The sequence below is a fragment of the Schistocerca americana genome, chromosome 1 (assembly GCF_021461395.2).
Source record: "Schistocerca americana isolate TAMUIC-IGC-003095 chromosome 1, iqSchAmer2.1, whole genome shotgun sequence".
Lineage (NCBI taxonomy): Eukaryota > Metazoa > Arthropoda > Insecta > Orthoptera > Acrididae > Schistocerca > Schistocerca americana.
This window is the reverse complement of record NC_060119.1, coordinates 813,199,394-813,223,576: the sequence shown is the minus strand read 5'-3', so window position 1 is coordinate 813,223,576 and position 24,183 is coordinate 813,199,394. Positions and strand designations below refer to the sequence as shown.

The 24,183-nt window shown below is 38.7% G+C and overlaps 1 protein-coding gene across 1 annotated transcript in view; it reads right to left on the bottom strand.

The window, feature by feature from the left end:
- LOC124612894 (centrosomal protein of 290 kDa-like) overlaps positions 1 to 24,183 on the bottom strand; it is a 220,283-nt gene that overhangs the window by 19,633 nt on the left and 176,467 nt on the right. The window contains exons 25-28 of the mRNA XM_047141357.1: positions 20,825 to 20,959; positions 20,560 to 20,732; positions 16,104 to 16,253; positions 7,592 to 7,790 (exon numbers count right to left, since the gene is read on the bottom strand). Of these exons, the coding sequence (XP_046997313.1) occupies positions 7,592 to 7,790; positions 16,104 to 16,253; positions 20,560 to 20,732; positions 20,825 to 20,959 (657 nt within the window). The remainder of the gene's footprint in view (positions 1 to 7,591; positions 7,791 to 16,103; positions 16,254 to 20,559; positions 20,733 to 20,824; positions 20,960 to 24,183) is intronic.

The window sequence follows — 24,183 nt, the reverse complement described above, 5'->3', positions numbered from 1 at the left end:
TTGTGCAAAAAGTATAGAAACAAAAAAGTTTTGTGTAGAGAAACATATAGAAGCATGTGCCTGTGAGCTTAAATTAAATAAAGGCACATTTATAATTGTAACTGTATATAGGTCCCCATCAGGAAATTTTCATCTATTTCTGAAAAATTTTGACTCCTTGTTGTGCTATCTGTCAGACAGGGGGAAGCAAATTATTATTTGTGGGGTCTTCAACGTAGATTCTCTGAAAGAGGGTAATAGGAAAAATGACCTTGAAGTATTACTCGGTTCTTTCAATTTGACACCCGTTATTGATTTTCCTACTCGGGTGGTAAAGGATAGCAGCTCACTGATAGATAACTTCTTTATAGACCAAGATAAGTTTAACCAGATAAATGCTCAGCCTGTTGAGAATGGTCTTTCTGATCATGGTGCACAGCTAGTTACAATATATGACATAGCTCCATTCAGCAATACTAAACAGTCCTCCAAAGTAGTACGTTCAGTCAACGATTTAACAATTGCAAATTTCAGGGAAAGCCTACAGCAGTTAGACTGGGATGAGGTTTACCGTGAACCTGACGCCAATTTAAAATATAATTTATTTCATGACTTTTTGTAAATGCATTTGGAAACTGCTTCCCCAAGAAAATAGTTAAATATACTTGTAAGAAACCTTGTAACAAACCATGGCTTACTAAGGGTATAAAAATATCTTGTAACCGGAAAAGGGAAATGTATCTGACAGCAAGAAAGAGTAGTGACCCAGAAACTATCAAAAATCATAAAAACTACTGTGTTATATTAAGAAAAGTTATTAAAAAATCCAGGAGTATGTGTATCATGTCTGAAATCAGCAACTCTGATAATAAAATTAAAACAATTTGGAATATTATTAAAAGAGAAACAGGTCAACCAAGAGCAGAGGAAGACAGTATTACCATCAAATTGAATGAAAACTTTACGAACAAAAAGTCAGAAGTTGAAAATATTTTTAATAATCATTTTCTAAATGTTGTGGATATAGTAGGATCCAGGTGTTCATTAGAAGATGCTAGGCTGTTAATGGGAGAGGCCATACCTATGCAATTTGATACAACTGAAATCTCACCCACTTCTCCCTCTGAAATTAGGAAAATAATAAACTTGCTTAAAAGCAAAAACTCACATGGAATTGATGGCATTTCCAGCAAAATACTAAAAGCTTGTTCTCAACAGATAAGTAAGATTCTCAGCCACCTGTGTAATAGCTCTCTGGAACAGGGCATTTTCCCTGATAGACTGAAAAATGCTATTGTTATACCTTTGCATAAAAAGGGGGATAGATCTGATGTCAACAATTACCGTCCAATCTCCCTTCTAACAGTTTTATCCAAAATTTTTGAGAAAGTAATGTATTCAAGAGTAGCTTCACATATCTGTAAAAATGAAGTACTAACAAAATGTCAGTTTGGTTTCCAGAAAGGTTTTTCAACAGAAAATGCCATATATGCTTTCACCAGTCAAATTTTGAATGATCTGAATAACCGAACACCACCCATTGGGATTTTTTGTGATCTCTCAAAGGCTTTTGATTGTGTAAATCATGAAATTCTGCTAGACAAGCTCAAGTATTGTGGCATGAGTGGGACAGTGCACAAATGGTTTAATTCGTACCTAACTGGAAGAGTGCAGAAAGTTGAAATAAGTAGTTCTCGTAACATCCAAAGATCAGCACATTCCTCAAACTGGGGAACTATCAAGAATGGGGTCCCACAAGGGTCAGTCTTGGGTCCTTTGTTGTTCTTATTATATATTAATGACTTGCCATTCTATATTCATGAAGAGCCAAAGTTAGTTCTCTTCGCTGATGATACAAGTATAGTAATCACACCTGAGAAACAAGAATTAACTGATGAAATTGTCAATACTGTCTTTCAGAAAATTACTAAGTGGTGCCTTGTAAACGGACTCTCACTGAATTTTGATAAGACACAGTACATACAGTTCCGTACAGTGAATGGTATGACGCCATTAACAAATATAGACCTTAATCAGAAGCATATAGCTAAGGTAGAATATTGCAAATTTTTAGGTATGTCCATTGATGAGAGATTAAATTGGAAGAAACACATTGATGATCTGCTGAAACGTTTGAGTTCAGCTACTTATGCAATAAGGATCATTGCAAATTTTGGTGATAAACATCTTAGTAAATTAGCTTACTACGCCTATTTTCACTCATTGCTTTCATATGGCATCATATTTTGGGGTAATTCATCACTGAGGAATAAAGTATTTATTGCACAAAAGCGTGTAATCAGAATAATAGCTGGAGTCCACCCAAGATCATCCTGCAGACATTTATTTAAGGATCTAGGGATATTCACAGTAGCTTCTCAGTATATATACTCTCTTATGAAATTTGTTATTAACAACCAAACCCAATTCAAAAGTAATAGCAGTGTGCATAACTACAATACTAGGAGAAAGGACGATCTTCACTATTCAAGATTAAATCTAACTTTGGCACAGAAAGGGGTGAATTATACTGGCACTAAAGTCTTTGGTCACTTACCAAATAGTATCAAAAGTCTGACAGATAACCAACAAGTATTTAAGAAGAAATTAAAAGAATTTCTGAATGACAACTCCTTCTACACCATAGAGGAATTTTTAGATATAAATTAAGAAAAAAAAGAAAAAAAACAAAAATATTAAAAAAAAAACAAAAAAATAAAGTTGTTATATTAGCTTAAGTATGCTGTTAAATTAACCTAATTATGTCATGTATTGGAAAATTCGACTCGTATTCATGATCCATGGAACTAGTATTAATCTAATCTAATCTAATCATAATACTAAAGATCTGGTGGAGCAGTTAATGACAGTAAGAAGCTGGTGTCATAATCTGTTTTTATTCTCTGTGTTTCTTCTTTCTGCTTTAGACATTGCAGTCCAAAAGGCCACATGGTTTTCTGTGGTTGGATTGTTTTTGGAGATTCTCAGTGGTACTGGCCTCTTCTTCATTGGAGAGTAACATATCTCATTACACTAAGCACCCAGATTTCTTCAAATATATTTTGCAGATTTTGGCATGGATACCTCAAAACCTCTGTAGATTACAGATGTTATTCGTTCCTTTCAATCTTGTACACTGTCCTGCTACTGAAATGCAGCCTTCTGGCTGTATAGAGTGCAGATTTCCTTGAAATGATACACTTTGGCAGTCTGCTTTTGGGTACTGCTCTTTAAGAGAAAACCAGTTGGAACTGAAAGTGGTCATTGGAGTTGACGTTTCGCATCACTCTTGCATTGAAAGTATCTCCAGGGTTTGGTGAGCAGAACACAAAGTTTATGGCACAGAATGGTTCTGGTACTGTGCTGAAATGTGTCATTTCTATTATGTTTAAAAGACATACATTTTCTGGCAGCTGGACACACTCAACCAGTTGTTCCCTCGGGCATATGCTGGAAGAGGCTCACAGCATACTGTGCCTCATTATAGAGATGTTCACTCAGTGGTGGAGAGCAGCAGTTCCCAACCTTTTTAGCTGTGCAAAATGTTTCAAGAAAATGTTTTTTAGCCATCAGGGCGACATCAAGCAGCACTATTGCCACTTTAGGAGAGGAAATGAATTACCAAATAAAAATAATACAGGGTACCATATCTTTATAAAAAAAACAAAGTGTGTGTGTGTGTGTGTGTGTGTGTGTGTGTGTGTCAGTAGGTCCAATTAGTAAAACATACTGTACAAGAAGGATTGAAAAATATCTATACTTTTTTTATAAAGAAAATATTTTTATTATATTCACTTAGCTGTCACAACTAGATGAAAACTAAAGATCATATGGTAAATGTTAAAAAGAACTCAATGGGATTTTTGACATTGTTTGTCATCCATGAGAAGATCAATATTTGGATTAAAACTGGTTATTTTTAGCATCAAATCACTATCTACATTCAGTCTATTCCTATGCTTATTCTTCAAAACAAGTAAAGTTGAAAAGTTTTGTTCACATAGAGAACATGTCAAAAAGGCCATCAAGTGTCTCAGGAAATAGTAATTCGGCAATATCTCCACAGGAATTGAGCAAAGAGGTGTGCTGGCTAAAACCCTAAACTCACATTCTACAGACTCAGGTTCAATTCTTGGAACGGCCATCCAATTTTCTGTCTTCTGTGGTCACCCAGGTCACTCTATGCAGGTGCCAGGATGGTTGACTCCTTCTCCTTCAGCAGAAACAAATCAAAGCAAAGCTCCTTCTCTCACAATCTTTAGCCCCATATGGGATGTAAAACATCAACCATCCTTCCTCCTCCTTGTATCAGGATATTAAATGAGCAAAATTCAAGCAAGTTGTTCTTGTGAACAACTGTGTTTGAGAAACTAGCAACTCGACAAATTACAATTGGATTGTGGGGTGTTATGTGTTTACACCATTAACAGCCAACAAAGGCTGCACGCCACCCCTGTGGGGCTGTTTGTAAGCATGTATACTTGCAGCTTCCTCGTGGCACATAATATTGGCCATTTTCAAAATTAAAAAAAAAAGAAAAGAAAATAACTGGTGAATATTTCAGCTTGTTTCATTTTGTGCTTACTGACCTTGACGACTGATGAGTGAAAACCCTGAAGCTCCCAATAATTTTTATCTTGTTTTGGACTCCAGACCAGTGCTCAAGGCCTATTGCCACAAGTGGGCTGTGGTCCATGGGTTGGGAACTGCTGGTGTAGGGCATAAAGAAATACTAGAGTATGCACCAATGGCAGCAGCAACAGCTTTGAGTGCAACAGTTCAGGTCATAGGCGATGCAAAACAGGTGTCACCAGCACAAACACTGCAATGCTACCACCTTCCACAACCAAAATCTTCATTATGCCCACAGGGCAGATGTGTAGGAAGATTTAAAATATTTCTTATAAACATATATTTGAGACAGGGGGTTCCTGGATTAAGAGCTTCAGTTCTTCTGCATTTCTGCATGAGATCTGAAGCAATGAATGTCTCTGATTTTTCCTTCGGGTGATGCAACTGGGAGAGAGTGCCTGTCACTTCTTGGAATGGATGCTCGAGGAATGTTAACCTCTAACCTCTCCATGAAGTGCAACACCTGTCTTGAAGCATCTGCTACTGGAGTTCAATGAGCACTTTGTTACACACTCTTTCTTATTAAATGAACCTGTGACAAAACACACTGCTCTTCTTTAGATCTTCTCCATCAACCCCGACTGATAAGAGTCACAGACTTATGACTTATATTCAAGAAGGAGGGGTTGATAAGCTTCCTCTTACTTGGTACGATTCCTCCGAAGAACCTCAGTCTGGCATCAGAATTTCCTGTATAACAATGCTGGTGAGAGTCATTCTTTCCTTTTTTCATCTCAATGGGAAAAAAACACGTATGATGCAGAATTAGAAGGGCTAAGGTGTTCACTCATAATTATTTCAATACAAAATACTGAATTGTTGACATCAGATGTCACAAATTTGTGTTTGCCTCTTTCTTCCATTCTGTTTCAAGTTTTTTCACTTTCTTCTCTTTGAGTAAATGACAAATTGGATGTTGCTGAGGATACAGGATTTAAGGATTTTATATCTGCAGGACATTCATTTTTCAGACAAAACATTAACTTTTACCTTGTCATGCTATCAGCTTCAGTGATCGACCATTTTTTTACACATGCACTTGCACACGTGGTTCCTACTTCCTTTAAAGACTAGCTCCACAATGAAGCATTCCTCTAACCTTTGGAGTCTTCAGTCCTGCATCAACCATGTGTTTTGAAAGTAAAATATTGAATGATGACCTCTTTTCATTTCATTTCAGAGGTGCCTTAATTTATCCCCGGCAACACCAACAGGCTAATTTATTTATAGTCAAAAGAGACTTCAGTCAGTGGTCTACATTAGAACAGTCTCTTAATAGACAATTCTAAGGATAACTGTCACCAGCTTTGCATACGACCTCAGAAACTAGCCAACAAAAATCATCCTGTTAAAGAGAAAAACCTCTCGGAGAAAAACCTCTAGCCTTTGGCAAATGGTGAAAACTGCCTCCAAACAGAGGAGAGTGCAAGGTGGCAGTGTCAATGAAGCATCCACACACTTAGCATAGCCTATAACTCCATGACACCAGGCCTATCCACTGTGTAATTCAGGTCACTCCAAGTTCTCAGCCAGTTCCTGTGAAAACCATGATACTCATACTACAGCACTCTTGCTGGTAAAATTACCCTCACTATGTTTTACAATATGCAAGTATGGATGCCTATGCATAATCTCTACCACACATTTATGCAGTCAGTGTATGTATTGTAACCCCTAACAAGAGCCTGTAGGCTCTACAGACAACTATAGGGGTGCATTAAATCACCATGGTTTTTTAAAATGTTTTTTCTTCTGTGTAAAGACTGAGCATCTGTGCTTTGAGCTGAATGGATACCGTAACTGTTAACAACACATTTTCTGCCATTTTATGATGAGTCTTACAATGCTCCGGCGTGTTGCTAAGACATTGCATCCCATGGTCATATGATCAAACATCTGGAATTTCAACATCTCACTGGATCTGAACGCACAGCTGTTCCTTGAGGCATGGAAAAGCTTCCGTTATATATTTAGGAAGCTCTGAAGAATCAAAACTCATGCACAGGGACTAGTCTGTTCATTGTCACTATTCACATGCCTCATTGTTTTTCACTTCCCACGATCTTGGAGTTCAAAGAGACTTACACCCATAATATATTTACAAATTGCTTTGTCATTATTATAGTTCAAAAAGCTGGGCACTTCTGTTGTTATCAGATACTTGATAGGACCTTTACTTTTGAGGACTGTTAACTGACTGTGAGCAGAAGTTCCAACAAGTAGATTACTACTAAAAGGTTGTTTCACTGAACTGAGAGCCCCAACCAGTCAATATAAAATATTATGAACAAAAAATTGAAATATTTCTAGTCTATTGACATTACAAAAATATTTTGACACAATGGAAGTTCTAATTTTCAGTCCTCACTCAGCAGGTGCTCAACAGGGCTGCCCTTCCGCAGCCACTTAATCAGTTGTTGGTTATTAATATTGCGTAAGGCCACAGTGAAAGCTCTAGGCCTGTCTGGAAGACTGATTAATGTGCTCTACTTCACTTCCACAAAAAGCTATATATATAGACAGTAAATCCAAGAAGAGGCTCACACACCTTGGTGAACCTAACACAACTGGTATGCAGAATATGCTCTGTAGGTAGCCTACTAATGGCCTTTTGCTCCTCACTAGTCTCTCCCTCCTTCTTCAGTGTTAGTACATAGCACACCTTGAGGCTCATGTGCTTCTAATGAGGACTGTACTATCTTTCAAATGTAGGCAGTTACGTCAATTTCCTCATTCCATATGGCAAATTACATTCTACCCATGTGGCCTCTAAAGAATCCCCACCCTCCATTCTATAACACATAAATGGCCACAAAAGACAATAAAGACAGACTGAAGTCTTAGTATAACACTTTGTTGCTGCACTAAGCATAAACTGCATACATTTATTCAAACTTACATGACTATGCACTTGCACCTGTAGTAAGGTACAAAACAATATTATATAGTACAAAGCTCGGAATAATATCTGTGTCTTTACCTCAAGTTCTGAAACTGTCTTGGTCAATATTTCCTGTTTTGAACCTTGTGCATGAAGTAAACTCATGCACTTACTAAGAGTAGGATCTTTCTTAGCACCCTCCAGCTGCTCAATTAATTTCTGAACAGCACAAAGTAGTTCTTCCTTCTTTGTATCCTTCTTTTCATCTTTCAACTGTCCTCCTTCTAATGCTGGAACACTGCAAAAGACCTTCTACATTTTTCCCATTCAGGAATTAGCAATATCAAAGTGTCACAATAAGTGTAGAATATTTGATAATTGATCAGTCACATACAAATACTAAATAGAAGACATTAAATTAATACAGTTGAAAGCACCCGTTGTAGATGTCAGTTCTATTTACATTTTGGCTTACACCTTCTGTATACAGTGGTGTCACTTACTGCTGTTACTGTGTTGGCCTTCATCTAATGGGACACACAAAAATTGTGTGTGCCAGGGCCAGGTCTTCAAACTAGAATTTTTAGTTTTTATGAGCAGTCACCTTAACTATTAAGCTGTCAAGGCACACCTTGTGAACTAATGTCAATTCTCACTGTTTCAATACAAGTCTCTTAAAATTCCAAACAATTCTTGCATTATGGCAACAACATCACTGTAAAGAGCATGGCAGAGGGGTCAGTCTGATAGCCAGGGATCAGGTACAAACACAACATTAGAATTTTGTGAATATCACCATTTAACATTTAATATACTCATGCCACAAATAATGAGACTAATGAGCAGGGACACTAAATTAGTAGTGTATGGCATAAATTGAGAATTTGGATCTGAAGGGAGGTGTGCTAGGGTAGTCCATGCAGCTGTGACGATCACTGTGTCCGGATGGCATAGTGGTCAGTGCATCAGCCTAGTAAGCAGGAGACTCGGGTTCAAATCCTAGTCTTACACAAATGTGCAACTTGTCCCATTGATATAAATCAATGCTCACTGGCAGCTAATGTCCTTAATTCCTTTGTGTGTTGATTCATAATGGCTGCAAGATCAAAATGGTGTCTGTTCTTTCGGAAATGTCGACAAGAACAGAACCACATATATGTTAAATAAAACTAGGTATCATAGTCAGTAATGATATTATTTATTAATAAACTTAAATTGTAAGATATCCATAAAATTAAAATCATGCCAAAGACTGACAAACACTATGTGAACAATGACCTTGGATCTCCCTGTAAAGTTTGGCAAGTCCAATTTGTATGCTGTTGATTTCAATTTTAGGAATAATTCCAGCTTCTCATCAATAAGATGACTTCTCAGTTTAATCTAGATTACGTACCTGTTTTGAAACAATTGTTTGCATGAATATGTAGTACAAAATAAATAAAGAAAGAACAATAAAAGCTAGGTTTTTCAAAAATTGTTTTTCTCCAACATTTCTATATCAACACAAAGACATTTAAATTTAGAGCTCCACAGATCTTTGTTTCCTTAAATTTGACAACAGCATTTCAAAACTGCCAATGCCAATATTAAAGGAAGAAAAATTTAATTCTGTTACAGCAGCATTAAAAGTTGTTCAACCAAAGCTCATGTCAATTTGCTATTTCTGGAACCTGTTGAGAAAAGCTTCCCTCGTATTTAAAAGTGTTGTTCTGAAATAAAAATTCCAATATCAGAATTAATTTCTTGGTGATGTTTCAACAGGATGCAAAGCGAACAAAGCCTTCCATTCAAAGTCTTGGGCAGAAAGAGAGAATTTGTTTTTGAAAGAAATAACTTATTCTAACATTGAAAAAATCGTTTCCATTCCCCTGTAGTTTACAATCAAGCTGCTGTAGATGAGACACATTGTCTACCATGAAATGAAATTTTTGGGCCCACTGATCTTTTGTTAGTTCTGGATAGTGAACATCATTTTCAAGGAGAAGTGCTTTAATTTCTGTTATTAAGGAAGTGACATGTTTCAAAATGTTTCCTCTGATAACTACCATAACTTGTTACACAGAAGAAGATCTGCATACTCAATCTTCATTTCAACTAAAACTTCTGTAAATTGGCAATTATTAAGAGGTTCATCTATTGTGAATTTGATACTCTTAATCACGTATTTCGTAACTTTCCAAATTTCTTCTGGAAATGTCTGCTCACAAAGTGCTTCTTGATAAATGATGTAAGTATGTATCTCATGATTAATTTTTTCTTTCAAGATAGCAACAAAACCATTCCTTTGCCAGTCATACTCTTAACCTGTCTGTTGAAACTGAGACAATATTAACGAATGGAATGCAATGTTTTTCAATGGACTCAGTTACAACAGGTGCTCTATCCTCTCCACATGTTTCACCTTTGAGTGGCAATAGTCCTCAAAGTTCTTCTTTAGAGTCTGTAGATGAAATACAAAGCAGTGCTGAAAAGTTATTTTTTTATGTGGAAAATGTTAAAGCTTTTTTAATAAAGCGAACATTATTAACATCCTACATCTTCAGTCTTCATGTCTACATATTTATTACTATATGTATTCACCCTGGTGACAAATACATTTCTCCCAATGAGAGACTAGTTTGTCGATACTGTGGAATGTTTGGCTCTGTTGACGGAGCCACCACCTCACATCCACTTGCACCACTTCATCACTAACAACAGGAAGTCCTGGAAACAGATGAAAATCGAATGGAGCCAAGTCGGGACTTTATGGAGGATGTCCGATTGTTGCAGAAGTCAAGTGCTCACATGTGGTATGGCATTGACATGCTGAAGGGGAGATGCAGATGAACTCTTCGAAACTGAAACTCGATTACAGCACACTGTTTTTCATATACCAAGATAATTACGTGACACACTGCCACGTTACCTGCTATAAGTCAGAGCCCTCTAGGGGCAGAGGGCCACAAATATGTATTAAGTTTTCACATAAAAAAATTTTCAGCAAGCCATCATATATCATAAAATGAAACTTGTATTGTATCATATAGTCCATTATATTTGTCACTAGACTTGTTGACTATATTTAAAGACTTTTAACTGTTCTATCTTTCACTGTTTTTGTGGACAATAATTTTGTTTTAAAATCTTAAAACAGCTCTTTAGAAGCATTTACAAAACAACTTTTTATGTGTTCACTGTCTGTATATGGTTTTATTTCCTTATCAGTCTCTTGGCTAACTACTGCATCCAGTAAGTACATGCGAAAGTTGATTTTTCTTGCCACTTCTTCAGTTTCTAAACTGCTTTCTTCCTTGCATCACTGACAGGATATTTATCTGATGTGACTTACCAAACGAAAGCGCTGGCAGGTTGATAGACACACAAACAAACACGAACATACACACAAAATTCAAGCCCTGGACATGCGCGGCCTCGCTGTGATGGAGCACTCCCTTTCACGCCGATCACCTGCCACCCTACCTAAAACCTCCAGTCCTGTAACCCGGAAGGTGTACACGATCAAAGGCAGAGCCACGTGTGAAAGCACCCACGTGATCTACCAACTGACCTGCCTACACTGTGAAGCTTTCTATGTGGGAATGACCAGCAACAAACTGTCCATTCGCATGAATGGACACAGGCAGACAGTGTTTATTGTAATGAGGATCACCCTGTGGCTAAACATGCCTTGGTGCACGGCCAGCACATCTTGACACAGTGTTACACCATCCAGGTTATCTGGATACTTCCCACTAACACCAGCCTGTCAGAACTCCGGAGATGGGAACATGCCCTTCAGTATATCCTCTCTTCTCGTTATCCGCCAGGCCTCAACCTCCGCTAATTTCAAGTTGCTGCCGCTCATACCTCACCTGTCTTTCAACAACATCTTTGCCTCTGTACTTCCGCCTCGACTGACATCTCTGCCCAAACTCTTTGCCTTTACAAATGTCTGCTTGTGTCTGTGTATGTGCGGATGGATATGTGTGTGTGTGCGAGTGTTTACCTGCCCTTTTTTCCTTTTTTCCCCCTAAGGTAAGTCTTTCCGCTCCCGGGATTGGAATGACTCCTTACCCTCTCCCTTATAACTCACATCCTTTCATCTTTCCCTCTCCTTCCCTCTTTCCTGATGAAGCAACCGTTGGTTGCGAAAGCTTGAATTTTGTGTGTATGTTTGAGTTTGTTTGTGTGTCTATCAACCTGCCAGCGCTTTCGTTTAGTAAGTCACATCTTCTTTGTTTTAAGATATGTTTTTCCCACGTGGAATGTTTCCCTCTATTATATTCTTGACAGGATATTTAGTACTACATGACAAATATTTAGTTGTAAAGTGTTTCTCTAAATTTGATTTCTTGTTATGAGCTAATTTTTGGAAGGCCGTTTAACTGCAGAGTAAATGCAAAACTCTCAGTCAATTCAAATTTTGTGTGTTTTGTCTTCCATTTTTCTTTGCCACTTCTCTGTAGCCAAGTCAAACAGGACACATAAAATTTATGTTTTGTTTTATAACCAACACAAAATAATTACAATTCTTAAAACTAGTGACCAAAAGTTCCTATAGGATTTGCAGCTGGTTGGAAAAATACAGAAAACATTAAGCTTTAAGAACATACTTTTGACACCTGAGCACCATTTTCATACACAACTAGCACTAACCACAGCATAATGAGACTGCTGACTGACTAGTTCATTCAACTCATGCATGAACCACACACGCCTGGCCCACAGGTTGACTGAAACTTTAGGTCCCGTCAATGCAAAGAATGATAGTGAGTGGAGGAGAATTTCCATCTGCAAGGATGATGCAAGTAGTGCATGCATGGGACACAAAGTTTCAATCACACTTTCACATGTGGCACTTTGCAGAAGAGAGCCACTCAAAGGGCCTCGGAGCCACATATGCTCATGAGCCACAGTTTGTTACCAACCACTGTCCTATGCCATTAAAGGAAGAGGGACCACTGAAAGCAGCACATCATATGGAAACTCCATTGTAACTGCAGCACAGACTTCACTGATCAAGGTGGCACAACGGTTAGCAGATTGGACTCACATTCAGGTGGACAACAATCCAAATCTGTGTCCGGCCATCCAAATTTAGGTTTCCTGTGATTTCCCTGTACCACTCCAGGTAAATGCCGGGACAGCTCCTGTGAAAGGGCATGGCCAATTTCCTTCCCCATCCTTGACACAATCCAAGCTTGTGCTTCATCTCTAATGACCTCGACATCGATGGGATGTCAATCTCAATCTTCCTTTTTTAATATGGAATGGGCACCACCAAACCACAGGCACGGGCAAGGTTGATCATGTAAGGTTATGCTACTAAGTAGAAACAGTTGGACTCCCAGTTCAAAGATAACATGCAAATGACAACAGTAAAGGTCAATAGAGATTTGTGCATCTGTGAATAGATCTAGGTGTAAAACATACAACAACTACGACAGTCATACCTTAGCAAAAGATCTGACTGAAGAATCTGAGAACATTTTGACCCTATGTAAATTTGTTATGTGGGGCTAAGGTTTCCATCCAGTCACTTGTTGATAAGTCTGATGAGCAGTTGAAGATAGCAAAATGAAAGCTGAAGTTCTAAATTTCACATTTAAGAAATCGTTCACACAGAAGAATCGTACAAACATGCCATCATCTGCCCATAGAACAGACTCCCATATGGGTGACAGTAATAAATATCCCAGGCATAGAGAAACATCTGAAAGGGTTGAACATAAATAAGAAGCCAGATCCAGACGGAATCCCAATTTGATTTTACAAAGAGTACTCTACGGCATTGTCCCCTTATTTAACTTGCATTTATCGCAAATCTCTCACCCAGTGCAAAGTCACAAGTGACTGGAAAAAAGCGCAGCTGACTGCAATATGTAAGAAGGGTAAAAGGACAGACTCGCAAAATTACAGACCAATATCCTTAACATCAGTTTGCTGTGGAATTCTTGAACATATTCCCCATTTGAATATAATAAATGTCCTTGATACCGAGGACCTTATGTCCACGAGTCAGGGTGATTTTGAAAGCATGACTCATGCAAAATTCAGCTTACCTTTTACTCACATGATATACTACAAACTATGGAATGAAAGGCAACAGCCAAATTCCATGTTTCTAGATTTCCAAAAAGCATTTGACCCGGTACCCCACTGCACACTGGTAACAAAGGTATGAGCATATGGAATAGGTTCCCAGATATGTGAGTAGTTTTAAGTCTTCTTATGTAATAGAACCTAATATGTTGTTCTCGACAGCAAATGCTCATCAGAGACATGGGTATCATCAGAAGTGCCCCAGGGAGGTGTCACAGGACTGCTGTTATTTTCTGTATACATAAATGATGTGACGACAGATAGGGGAGCAGCAATCTGTGGCTGTATACTGATAATGCTGTGTTGTACAGGAAGGTGCTGGGTTGAGTGACTATAGGAGCATGTAAGATGACAGACAAAATTTCTGGTTGGTGTGATGCACGGCAGTTAGCTCTAAATATAGAAAAACATAAAGTAATGCAGATGAGTGCATAAAACAAGCCCACAATCTTTGAATATAGCATTAGTAGAGTCCTACTTGATACAGTCATGTCATTTAAATACCTGAGTATCACATCGCAAAGTGATATGAAGGTGAATGATCAACTTGGTTCATTGGGAGAATTTTGAGAAAGTGTGGTTAATCTGTAAAGGGGACCATATGTAGGTTGCTAGTGTGGCCTATTCTTGAGTACTGCTTGAGTGTTTGGGACCTGCACCAGGTCATATTAAAGGAAGACATCAAAACAATTCATAGGTGGGCTGCTAGATTTGTTACCAGTAGGTTCAAATAACATGCGAGTATCACAGAGATGCAATGGGAACTCAAGTGGAAATCCCTGGAGGGAAAACGATGTTCTTTTCAAGAAACACTACTGAGAAAATTTAGAGAACTGTCATTTAAAGCTGACAGCAGAACGATTCTACTGCCACTGACATACATTTTGTGTAAGGACCATGAAGGTAAGAGAAATTAGAGTTCATATGAAGTCACAGGAAAGGAAATGACTAGAATTGGTACAATGTACCCTCCGCCATGCAGAGTGGCTTGCAGGGTATGTAGATTTGGAAGTAGATGTGTATGTAGCTGTACAAACTACCAGACATAAGTGATAATCAATGTCTGATGCAGAACAGAACAGCATACAACATCAAGGAAACAAGACCATGTGCTGCCAGCTATGAAAAAGAGCTAACACTTGTGGCACATAGTGTGCATGTTACCACAATCAGACCAGTCAATGAGTTGACAGCGTAAGTGCCTTCTTATGTTGCTTCAAGAGCGAGATCAGCTGGCTGCAATTACCAGTTTTGTGATGTGTTGAAAATGAACATTTCATTAACATGGAGATCATAATTAACATCCAAACTCTGGCATTCAAGCAGTAAGAGATCTCTACCTACCTATTGCATGAGCACAAGGGGTAACTTCAATGACTGCTTCATAACTCATGCAATCTGGATCCTTTCTCCTTACCATAAGCAGTCTCTCCAACAGATCCTTCTTAACTGCAGTCCCCCTAATCTCAATATCCATTACTCTCTTGTCCCATTCCCATCTCTGACCATGTTTCCCATCTTTTACCAGGAATCTCCACAAAAAAGAAGTCTTACCCTTTCACAATGCCAAACTCACTTTTGTTTGAGTCATAGGTCTATTGGTTTATGGGGCTGTCTAGCTGGACTGACATGAGTGAAATTTATACAGAACAACAGCCATGTGGTAGTAGTCACAGAGGAGCATGTAGCCATGTGATTACCAAGAGGAAGACAAGTGAAAACCAAATAATGAAAGATTTTGTACCACTTGTAGCGCATAACACTTTACTTTCAGGATGAATAAATTAAGTATTTTCTTCACTACAAATCTTTATCGAGCCGTTTTACATGAACTAGTTGGTTCAAAAAACTGAATCTTTGGCATCTCCTAGTCTTACAATACAGATTGATACCAAGCTGCATATCCTTGCAGTATTGGTTATAATTAATGTAATGTTTCAAAATTGAGTAGCACATGACACTTAATTCAAATAGTTTGCAGGAAAAATGGAATCACTGAGCACTTTACATTTTAAACAAATAAGGTACACACTGATGTGTGTAAATTGCATCTAACAAATTGCTTTTAAAGCTGAAAAATAAACCACATTGCTCTTCACAGTTTGGAGTAAATGGACATTGTATACTCATAGATGTGTTGTAGTGTGGCATGCTGAAATCATTAAGTGTCTTATTTTCTCTGTTGTACATAGTTTGTCAACTTGAATGAAAAGTACATCAATAAGTAAAGGCAAGGTGATTGCATACAATATTACAATATTCCTAACAGAATGAAGCACACTGCACAATAATTGTTTAATGGTGTGCTTCTGGGAGTTCTGCCAAGCTGTTGTTTCCATTTTATGCACCTGTGCACTCCATTTTATACATAATATGGAAACAATAATGCAGCACAAAACTCAGAAGCACACCAGAAGCACACCATTAATCAGTCATGATGAGAAAACCTGAAAGATCACAAAAATGGCTTTCTACTGGCAAAATTTGAAGAATTATTTTAAAACTCATATTCTATTACACTTACCTTGCAACCTGAGGACTTAATGACTGCAGAGCAGCAAGCTGATTACGCAGATCAGTAATTTCCAACTGAAGCTGCTGTAACTGGTGATTATAACTTTCATTTGAGCTGTTTCTTGCCTGAATGAGGAGAGCACGTGCCTTTTGCTTCAATCTGAAAAGCCCAAGTATATATAAATAGGGGGATGTATTTCTGCATGCAACACTCAGGCATACCTTCAGTGATTATGTATAACGAAAAATGAAGCTTTAGCACTTGCAGACTTATCAAACGATACAGACAGACTACTATTCAAAATCATGTAAATGAAATTACTCAAATAAAATTTTGGCTTTCATTAATGTAAAGTGAGTTCAATGATTCACAGTTGTGTGCCTTGAACTGTGAAGACGACTATAACCATTAGGTCAATTTATGACTATCACAGCCTCTGTCTGTCCATAAAATGTGCCACTAAATTTCAGTAAATGCCTCCAACGTGATGAAGAGTTGCATAGCTATTTCATTATCTTGATGGCCTGTATCAACCACTCCATTCAAATGTCCCTTTTTGTCAAATCTACATTGTTACAAGTTCCACTTATATGAACAGGAGCAAAGGCATATTGAAATAGAGTATGGCTGATGCCAAATCATTGCCACGGCATGAGTAGCGGTGACAATGTGCCCTCTGCTACAGTCGGAACAGTGCACTCCTGTGAGAAACAATCACTCAACATTCAATAGGTATGGATATGCTCACTAAAGAGGAAGAGTATTATTCTATAACAATACAGTGTGTTGTTAGCATTACTATAACTGGCAATACGCACACTCTGCCAAGATCCTCAATGCATGTGGAATGGCTCATCCCACAGAATCCAAGTGCAAACAGCTCTCAGCAATTGTGTAATTGTTAAACTTTCTACTAAATGTCAATAAAAATCTTGTGTCTATGTTTTTTAATGAAGTTTTTCAATTTTAGTAAATTATTTACTGAAACACTAAGTTTCTGTCTACCAGTGTGTTTGGCTGGCTTGGTCCAGATTAGAAATAAATGAATCCCTGATTTGACTTTTTCCCAACACATCAGTATGAACTATTTGGAAAAACTTCATGACTGCGATGACCAGTCACTGAAGAGTATCATCCTTGTCATTTCAGCCATAGTCATCAGGATCATTTTCCATAACTGAAGTCAAGATTGACCATTTTTCACCACTAACTAAACATTTTTACTCTTCCATCAGAAACACACCTGAATGTAGATTGAATAATGACAGAAGGATCATGACATATCTCACAAGGGAAACTCCTCATCATCACACCCTCCCCCCCCCCCCCCCCCTCCCCTCAGATTTACTGGTAAGAGTGCCCTATGGATAGCCCATCAAAAACTGGACACAGATCAACCATGAAAACAGGAAGAAGGTGGGAAAAAAAACAAAATAGAAATAGTGAACCTTCCAACAACAAGAAGGGCTTTAAGGAGCAGCTGGAAACAGCAATGGCATCATGGGTAAGTGGTCATGGTGTCCGACTGCCAAGCAGGTAAGCTGTGTTCAGAACCCCCTTGTGCCATTAACTTTTTTTCCACCACAACTCTCCGTCCGGCCATTGAAGTGTTTTGTTCTCTTTCCACAGTCTTGGCATTTGTCATACTATACATTGATTATAGAATATGAGTCATGCGGTAAGAATATGTTACCATCACTAGTAAATGTGATGAATAGTGAGAGCAGGAGACATACCATGTAGAAATGAAAACAACAAATAAATAGGTGTGCTCTATGTTACAACAAAGGAATTCAAGATTCAAGACTTCCAAAACTGAATACAATTCCAAAAATGTTAAAAACATGTGTTTTGGCAAAGCACAGGGAAACTCTGTGATTGTGAAACTGTTTGAGTCATTTGCTGCAGCTTATGTGACAAACTATTATGTTTTCATCCTTTCCTTGGGAGTGATCACATTCACATTCAAACGAACACCTATATCAGGCAAGGAGGCATATCTCACTCACTTACCAGTCGTACAAATTTGGCGCGTTGATAAGAGAGTCCTATCATGTGACACACATACTGTAACTAATGCCATGTATGACTCGCCACACATTTTACGATGGAGGATTCGATTGACTTGTCACTCTGTCAACATATGTTTGCGGTTCCCATCTGAAAGCCACTTCCTTTCGACTGTTAATAGAGTAGTAGTGCAGAATCAACTGTCATTATAGGTCACTACCTTACACCTCACTGTTGCAAATGGACATTACACCATGACGCAAACAGAAATTTGAATAAAGTGAATAGTGGGAAAAAAAGGGAAAATACTGGCACATGGGAGGTTTGGACATGGCTCATCCGCATGGCAGTCCACCACCATAGTCACGACAGCATTTCCCTTCCCAGGTGCTCTATATTGGACTTTTTGTTCTTGGACCATTCACTGTTTTTATTTTGCTTCTTTTTCACAGTGCAGTATACCCTCTTCCACTGGGCCCTCTTACCACTAAATCTGAGAGGGATGAATGGGGAGTTTCCCTTGTTAGTGTCACATAAAATATAAGTATTATAAGTATATTACCATTGAGAATGTATCGTGCTTCAACTCATAGAGTGAATCATCATTTCCCCACTACCAATTAACACTGATCCGTGTACCCATAGGGAAGTCATTTTATAGCATCTTAATGTACCTTCATTAGGCATGGCATATTTTGCACCAGCTCTTGCTGCTGTACATCTTGGCTTCACACAAAATGTTCATAGAACACCTTACCTATGAAACAACATTAAATTAATTGCCCTTGTTATTGTTGTAAAATGAAATATACAAAGCCACATGTCTGGGACTAGCTTGGACAGCCCTGGTTGTTTTCTTTTAGTGCTGTCCAGGGGAAAGTGTCCAAGGTTGCGAAAATGTCTGGGGTTTGAGAATTTTTGACTGCTGAGGATTTTTTTTACAAATCTATATCCACAACAGGAGTGAAAATTGACCATTTTTCAGAAATACTTACTATTGTTATCAACCTTCCACCAGGAACATGTTTGACATCACGCTTTTAAACATTATTTTATGGCTGTGCCTCTCCCAGCCAACTTGGAAGCAAGCACTGACACTGATGGGTAGGGGTGGCTACTGGTCCAACCACAACATTTTCCTTAGTCATTTGGCAACAGGGGCAATGTGACTAAGTTGTTTTTGTGTGTGAAATAACTTGCCTACACATTTTTGGTCACTTCATCTCTATTTGTTTTTTGCCTCATCGTTAAGCAATGGGCAAAAGGAAGAGTTTTTTTTCCTGTGACAGGGATTTTTGAAACAGTGCAATGACATTAATGATAAACTTGTCTATTGCACACTATGTATTGGGTGATTTTTTTGTTGCACTTATATAGAAAAGGGTAATGTTAAAGACCACATGAAAACAGTTAAACCTAGGAGTGCTATTAATGTGACTGCTTCACCAAACATAACAGATTATTAAAAACTGAAGATGGGAATTGTTATCTGGAGTGTGCTGCTGAAGAGGCTATACTTTCATACCACACCGCTGCACATGAACTCAGTTTCAAAATATCAGATTGCAATTAATAAGTTATATGACCTAAAATTCTTATCTGCTAGAAACAAAATCTGAGGCAATTATTGTTATCATTAAGTTGCCATTTATGTCTGATAATGTGTCGTATTCTCTGGAAACCATTGGTCACATAACAATAGCAATGGATAGATCAAACAGCAGTTAAGTAAAATTGTTTCGACACATGTCTGATAATGTGCCGTATTCTCTGGAAACCATTGGTCACATAACAATAGCAATGGATAGATCAAAAAGCAGTTAAGTAAAATCGTTTCGATTGTTGTAAGATATTTCAGTCTGGAGGAGGGAATTCAAATTATACTTTGTGTCATGTGGAACTGCTCAAATTTTGACTTCATATTTTTTTCAAGGCGTGAGAAAATACAAACTAGAATAAAAGTTGGTTCAATATATTGCTCATAACACTCACAGTAATTTTAAGAGAAACAGGAATGAAAATGTGTTAAGGAAAGTTCAAAGTGATTTAAATAAAACTATTTTAGGATTGGTTGTTAAATCCACATTGTTCACAAACAGTTTCTGAAAAAAAACTCTAGCGAAAAATACAACTGAATAAATAAAGTTTAAAATTTAAGTAAACTTTTAAATATTTTGGACCCAAAAAATATTATAAATTTCCTTCATGTCACGTCCATGATCACATTACAGTTATTTAATAATCTGAATGCAGCAAGAGTTGATGTCCTTTTGGATTAATACCACCTCTAACTTTGAAGCCATTGTTGAGTGACAAAGTGATGTCTACATAAAGTAGCTGTTTGTAGCTTTCCAGCAGAAAAACAATATTAACAGTAACTCAGTAATTCATCTCATATGCAATATTTCTACATAAGTATAGGGTGGGAATGAGTTTAATTTTCTGTTCACCATACCGACTGTGTATCTGGCTGTGGAGAACCATTGCACTCTGAAGATCTTTTATTTCTTTTCGCAGTTTCTGCTCAAGTTCAGTAGATTCTTCTCGATTTTCTTGCAACAGCTTCTGATAATGGCAAATAGTTTCATCCTTCTGACCAATCACAATCTTAAGAGCTTCAATTGTTTCCTACCAGTCAAACAGAAGGTATTAGTAATTATGATTATTGTCATTAACTTCAAATAAAAATTATTATTTTTTAAAGCAAATTATCTGCTTACCTGTTGCTTTTGACTATCGTAACCACTTTCACAATTATGATTCTGGATCTGTTCTTCTAGAATCAACATTTTTGCTTTCAGTTCTTCAATTTCTTCTCTATCTCCTCTTTCAGGGGCATTTAGTATTCTATTTTCCTAAAAACGTAAATTATTGTTATGTAAATTATGCTACTATACACTAAAACTGTCACCATTTAAGAAATATTTCTGAAGTGCTCCATTTATCAATCAATGTCAGTAATCAGACAGTTGTAATGAAGATATATATACTCTCATTAAAGTCATTCCAGATGTACTACCATGTCATCTTCTAGCATATATTTTATAAGATGTTGCAGCTGTGCATACAGGAAGATAATACTGAGATTCATACCAGCCAAGGAAGACTATAGACGTATTGCATTTCATCTCACATAAACAGATAATGCTGCAGCTGCTGATGCTGCTGCTGCTGCTGCTGCTGATGATGATGATGATAATGATAATAATAATAATAAAGAAATTACAGGCATCACAGCTGGCAGAAATCAGGCCTTTCTGGAATAATAAAGCATTCTACTAGTAGAACGAAAAGCTGGCAAGTGAAGAAGCAGAGACACAAAAGACCAGCTCCAGAATGACAAAATGATTCTGGAAATCTGCCAAACCTGCGAAACAAAAGTATGAGGGTGAATCAAATATTCATGGGATTTTTGTTTCTCAGCATCAACAGGTGGCAGAACTGGATCTGTGCTTTTTGTATTGTTGGGTGTGGCTGTTATGAGTGGGGAGAGCCAGCCATTACATACTACCACAACAGCTTCGACAGTACTGCTCAAAATATCGCAGGAACTGGTGCAGCTCTCCATTGTGCAATGCATGTGTAATTGTAGAATTTCTTGCTCATGAAGATGTTCAAGTGACAGTAATTTTCCAGAAATTGACTGCACAATTTGGTGATCAAATGTAGGGGTGGGAGCAGGGCAACTAGATCTGGGTGTCTGGAGTATTTTTAATATGTTAGAAGACAAATGGCGACTTGTAAGTAGCCATAAAAAGTTCCAGTTCCATCCCTGTTAAAAACCTGCATAATACTGACTTTTAAATTATTTTCTTGAAAGACAAACACGTGACTACACAATATTTTTACCTTTCCCTGAGAGCTAGGAGAGGGAGAGGGGTTTACAGGCATCCAGGTATTGAAGGTGTGTGATTGAACCCTCACAATGAGCCACAGCCCAAGGCCTAGGGTTGGCATCAGTGCCCTGAGAAAAGGATTCAGATTGGCAGCAAATTGTGCTAGACAGGAGTTACTTCAAATGAGGAATCACGGAGCAGTCAGCACAATTACCAGGCAATTCCCAACAATGACTGACTTATCAATGATCGTGCGCCAACCTAAGTACTACTCAGTGGAAATACACAGTTCAGACTATTTTGAGGCACATGACTCACAGAGGGAAATAGTTCCACACTGACTGACACACTGCTAGATGGTGAGCATAGCACCTGCAGTGGTGGCGTCCTTAGTTCCCAGCAATAACAAACTGTGTTTTTATTATCCTTGTTGTCGTTGTTGTGCTGGTTGCAACACAGAACCGTTCAGAACGTAGCTGGTTTGCAGACTCCTATGCTGATAGGTTATACCAGAGACTAAGCCAATCGTGGGATGCAGGTGTGTGTGCAGCCGAAGTCCGGTCACAGTGCAGGCACACATACTGCATCCCTTTTCCTCGGGGAGATGATGGTAAAGCCATCATACTAGTAGCTGCAGATCTTACATTCCCTTCGCCCTTGAAGAATGAGATGGCAAAGGCTTGAAGTCATTGCTGTGGAGCACATGCCCCTTCCTCCCATGGAGAGAAACAGACGGTGGTACCAACTAGATGCTGGAAGCCAAATTCCAGAACTGGTGCCTCAGGTTGAGAAGTGTTGTCATGCAGATGTTATGGTCAGGCCAGATATAACTGTGAATAGCAGAGTGGGCAAGAAGAGGCACAACTGAGAAAAGGAACAGATTAAAGCTAGGATGTCACAAAAGGACCATTGACATAAAGCAACCAGAAAAGAATGCAGAAAGGAAAAAAGCGGGTCACTCGAGGAATCCATTGAGTGGAGCAAAGCTGCCAGAGGAAGAATGGCAGCATGGCAGGAAGAGGGCATGAGCACCAGAAAAATGGTCCATTGCAGGCTCACCATCTTATTGTGGGCAAAAGCATGTAGTGGAAGGGAGCGAAAAAGTGCCATATCCAGTGGTCTACTAAGAGCTCACTGACAGAGCATTTGTTGGAGCATTGAAGGAAAAAAGGTAGGCCTTTGGTAAATAATGAGGACTGGAGCACCCTGTTAAGCCAAGGAGGCCAGTGGAAGGAGGGCAGTGCACTGTTGCATGCTTAGTCACAACAGGCTGGCGGAACCTTGGAGGCAGTTGATCCTCAAGAGCCCTGGAGGTGGTAGGCTATGGTGGCAGGATGACCCTGGAGGTCAATGACCCTGGAGACAGATGACCCTGGAGACAGATGACCCTGGAGAGAGATGACACTGGAGATGGGCAAATGCCAGCCATGAAGCAGCACAACTGAGCTGAAGCCCCATGCCCAACTGGTGTCCATAGCAGTGTCACCCTATAGAAGAGGACCTACCTAAGCTGCAACATTTGGACGCAACAGAAAGGAGCATCAGGCAGTGGGAGGAGGGCGGCAGCCAGGAGGAGGACAAGATTTTAGGCTACTGGGATATATTGCAACCCTGCCTCGGAAAATGTCAAGAGCATAAGCCATGCTAAATCCAGAGCAGAAAATGACTAGAGGCAGGACCAGATGCAAACAGAGAGCATGGTGCTAATAACAGGACAAGAACTGAAAGTGGCAGCACTGGAGACAAACAGGCAAGGACAGCAGACCTAATTGGCAACCACACATTCACTGCAATTCCTTTGTCTGAACAGTACCACCTCAAGAAGAGGACCTACAATGGCTGCAACATGCACAGCTACAAACGCAGTTTCAGGCGGAGCTGGAAGTGGCAGCACCCAGATGGTGCAAAGGAAGAGATTACTGTGGGGCCATAACTATCCTCATTGCCAATCTATCATGTACTGTGGTTCAATAAATACAGATAAAACAGCATCAAGTAGATTGGTAGCTATCACACATTTATTCAGCATACAGTTACAGGAGGAAGAAGCATCTATACAGTCTATGTTGATTACAAGACAGCATAGCACTTAGTAAGTAACCACTTAGGGAGTTACTGGAGGAGATATCACCAAGATGGTAACTACCTTGAAGGTGTATGATGGAGCTGTAACAGTGAGGCACAGTCCACGGCTTAGGTCTGAAAGGCGGTGCCTGCCGAGGAGGATTCGTCCGACTGGCACC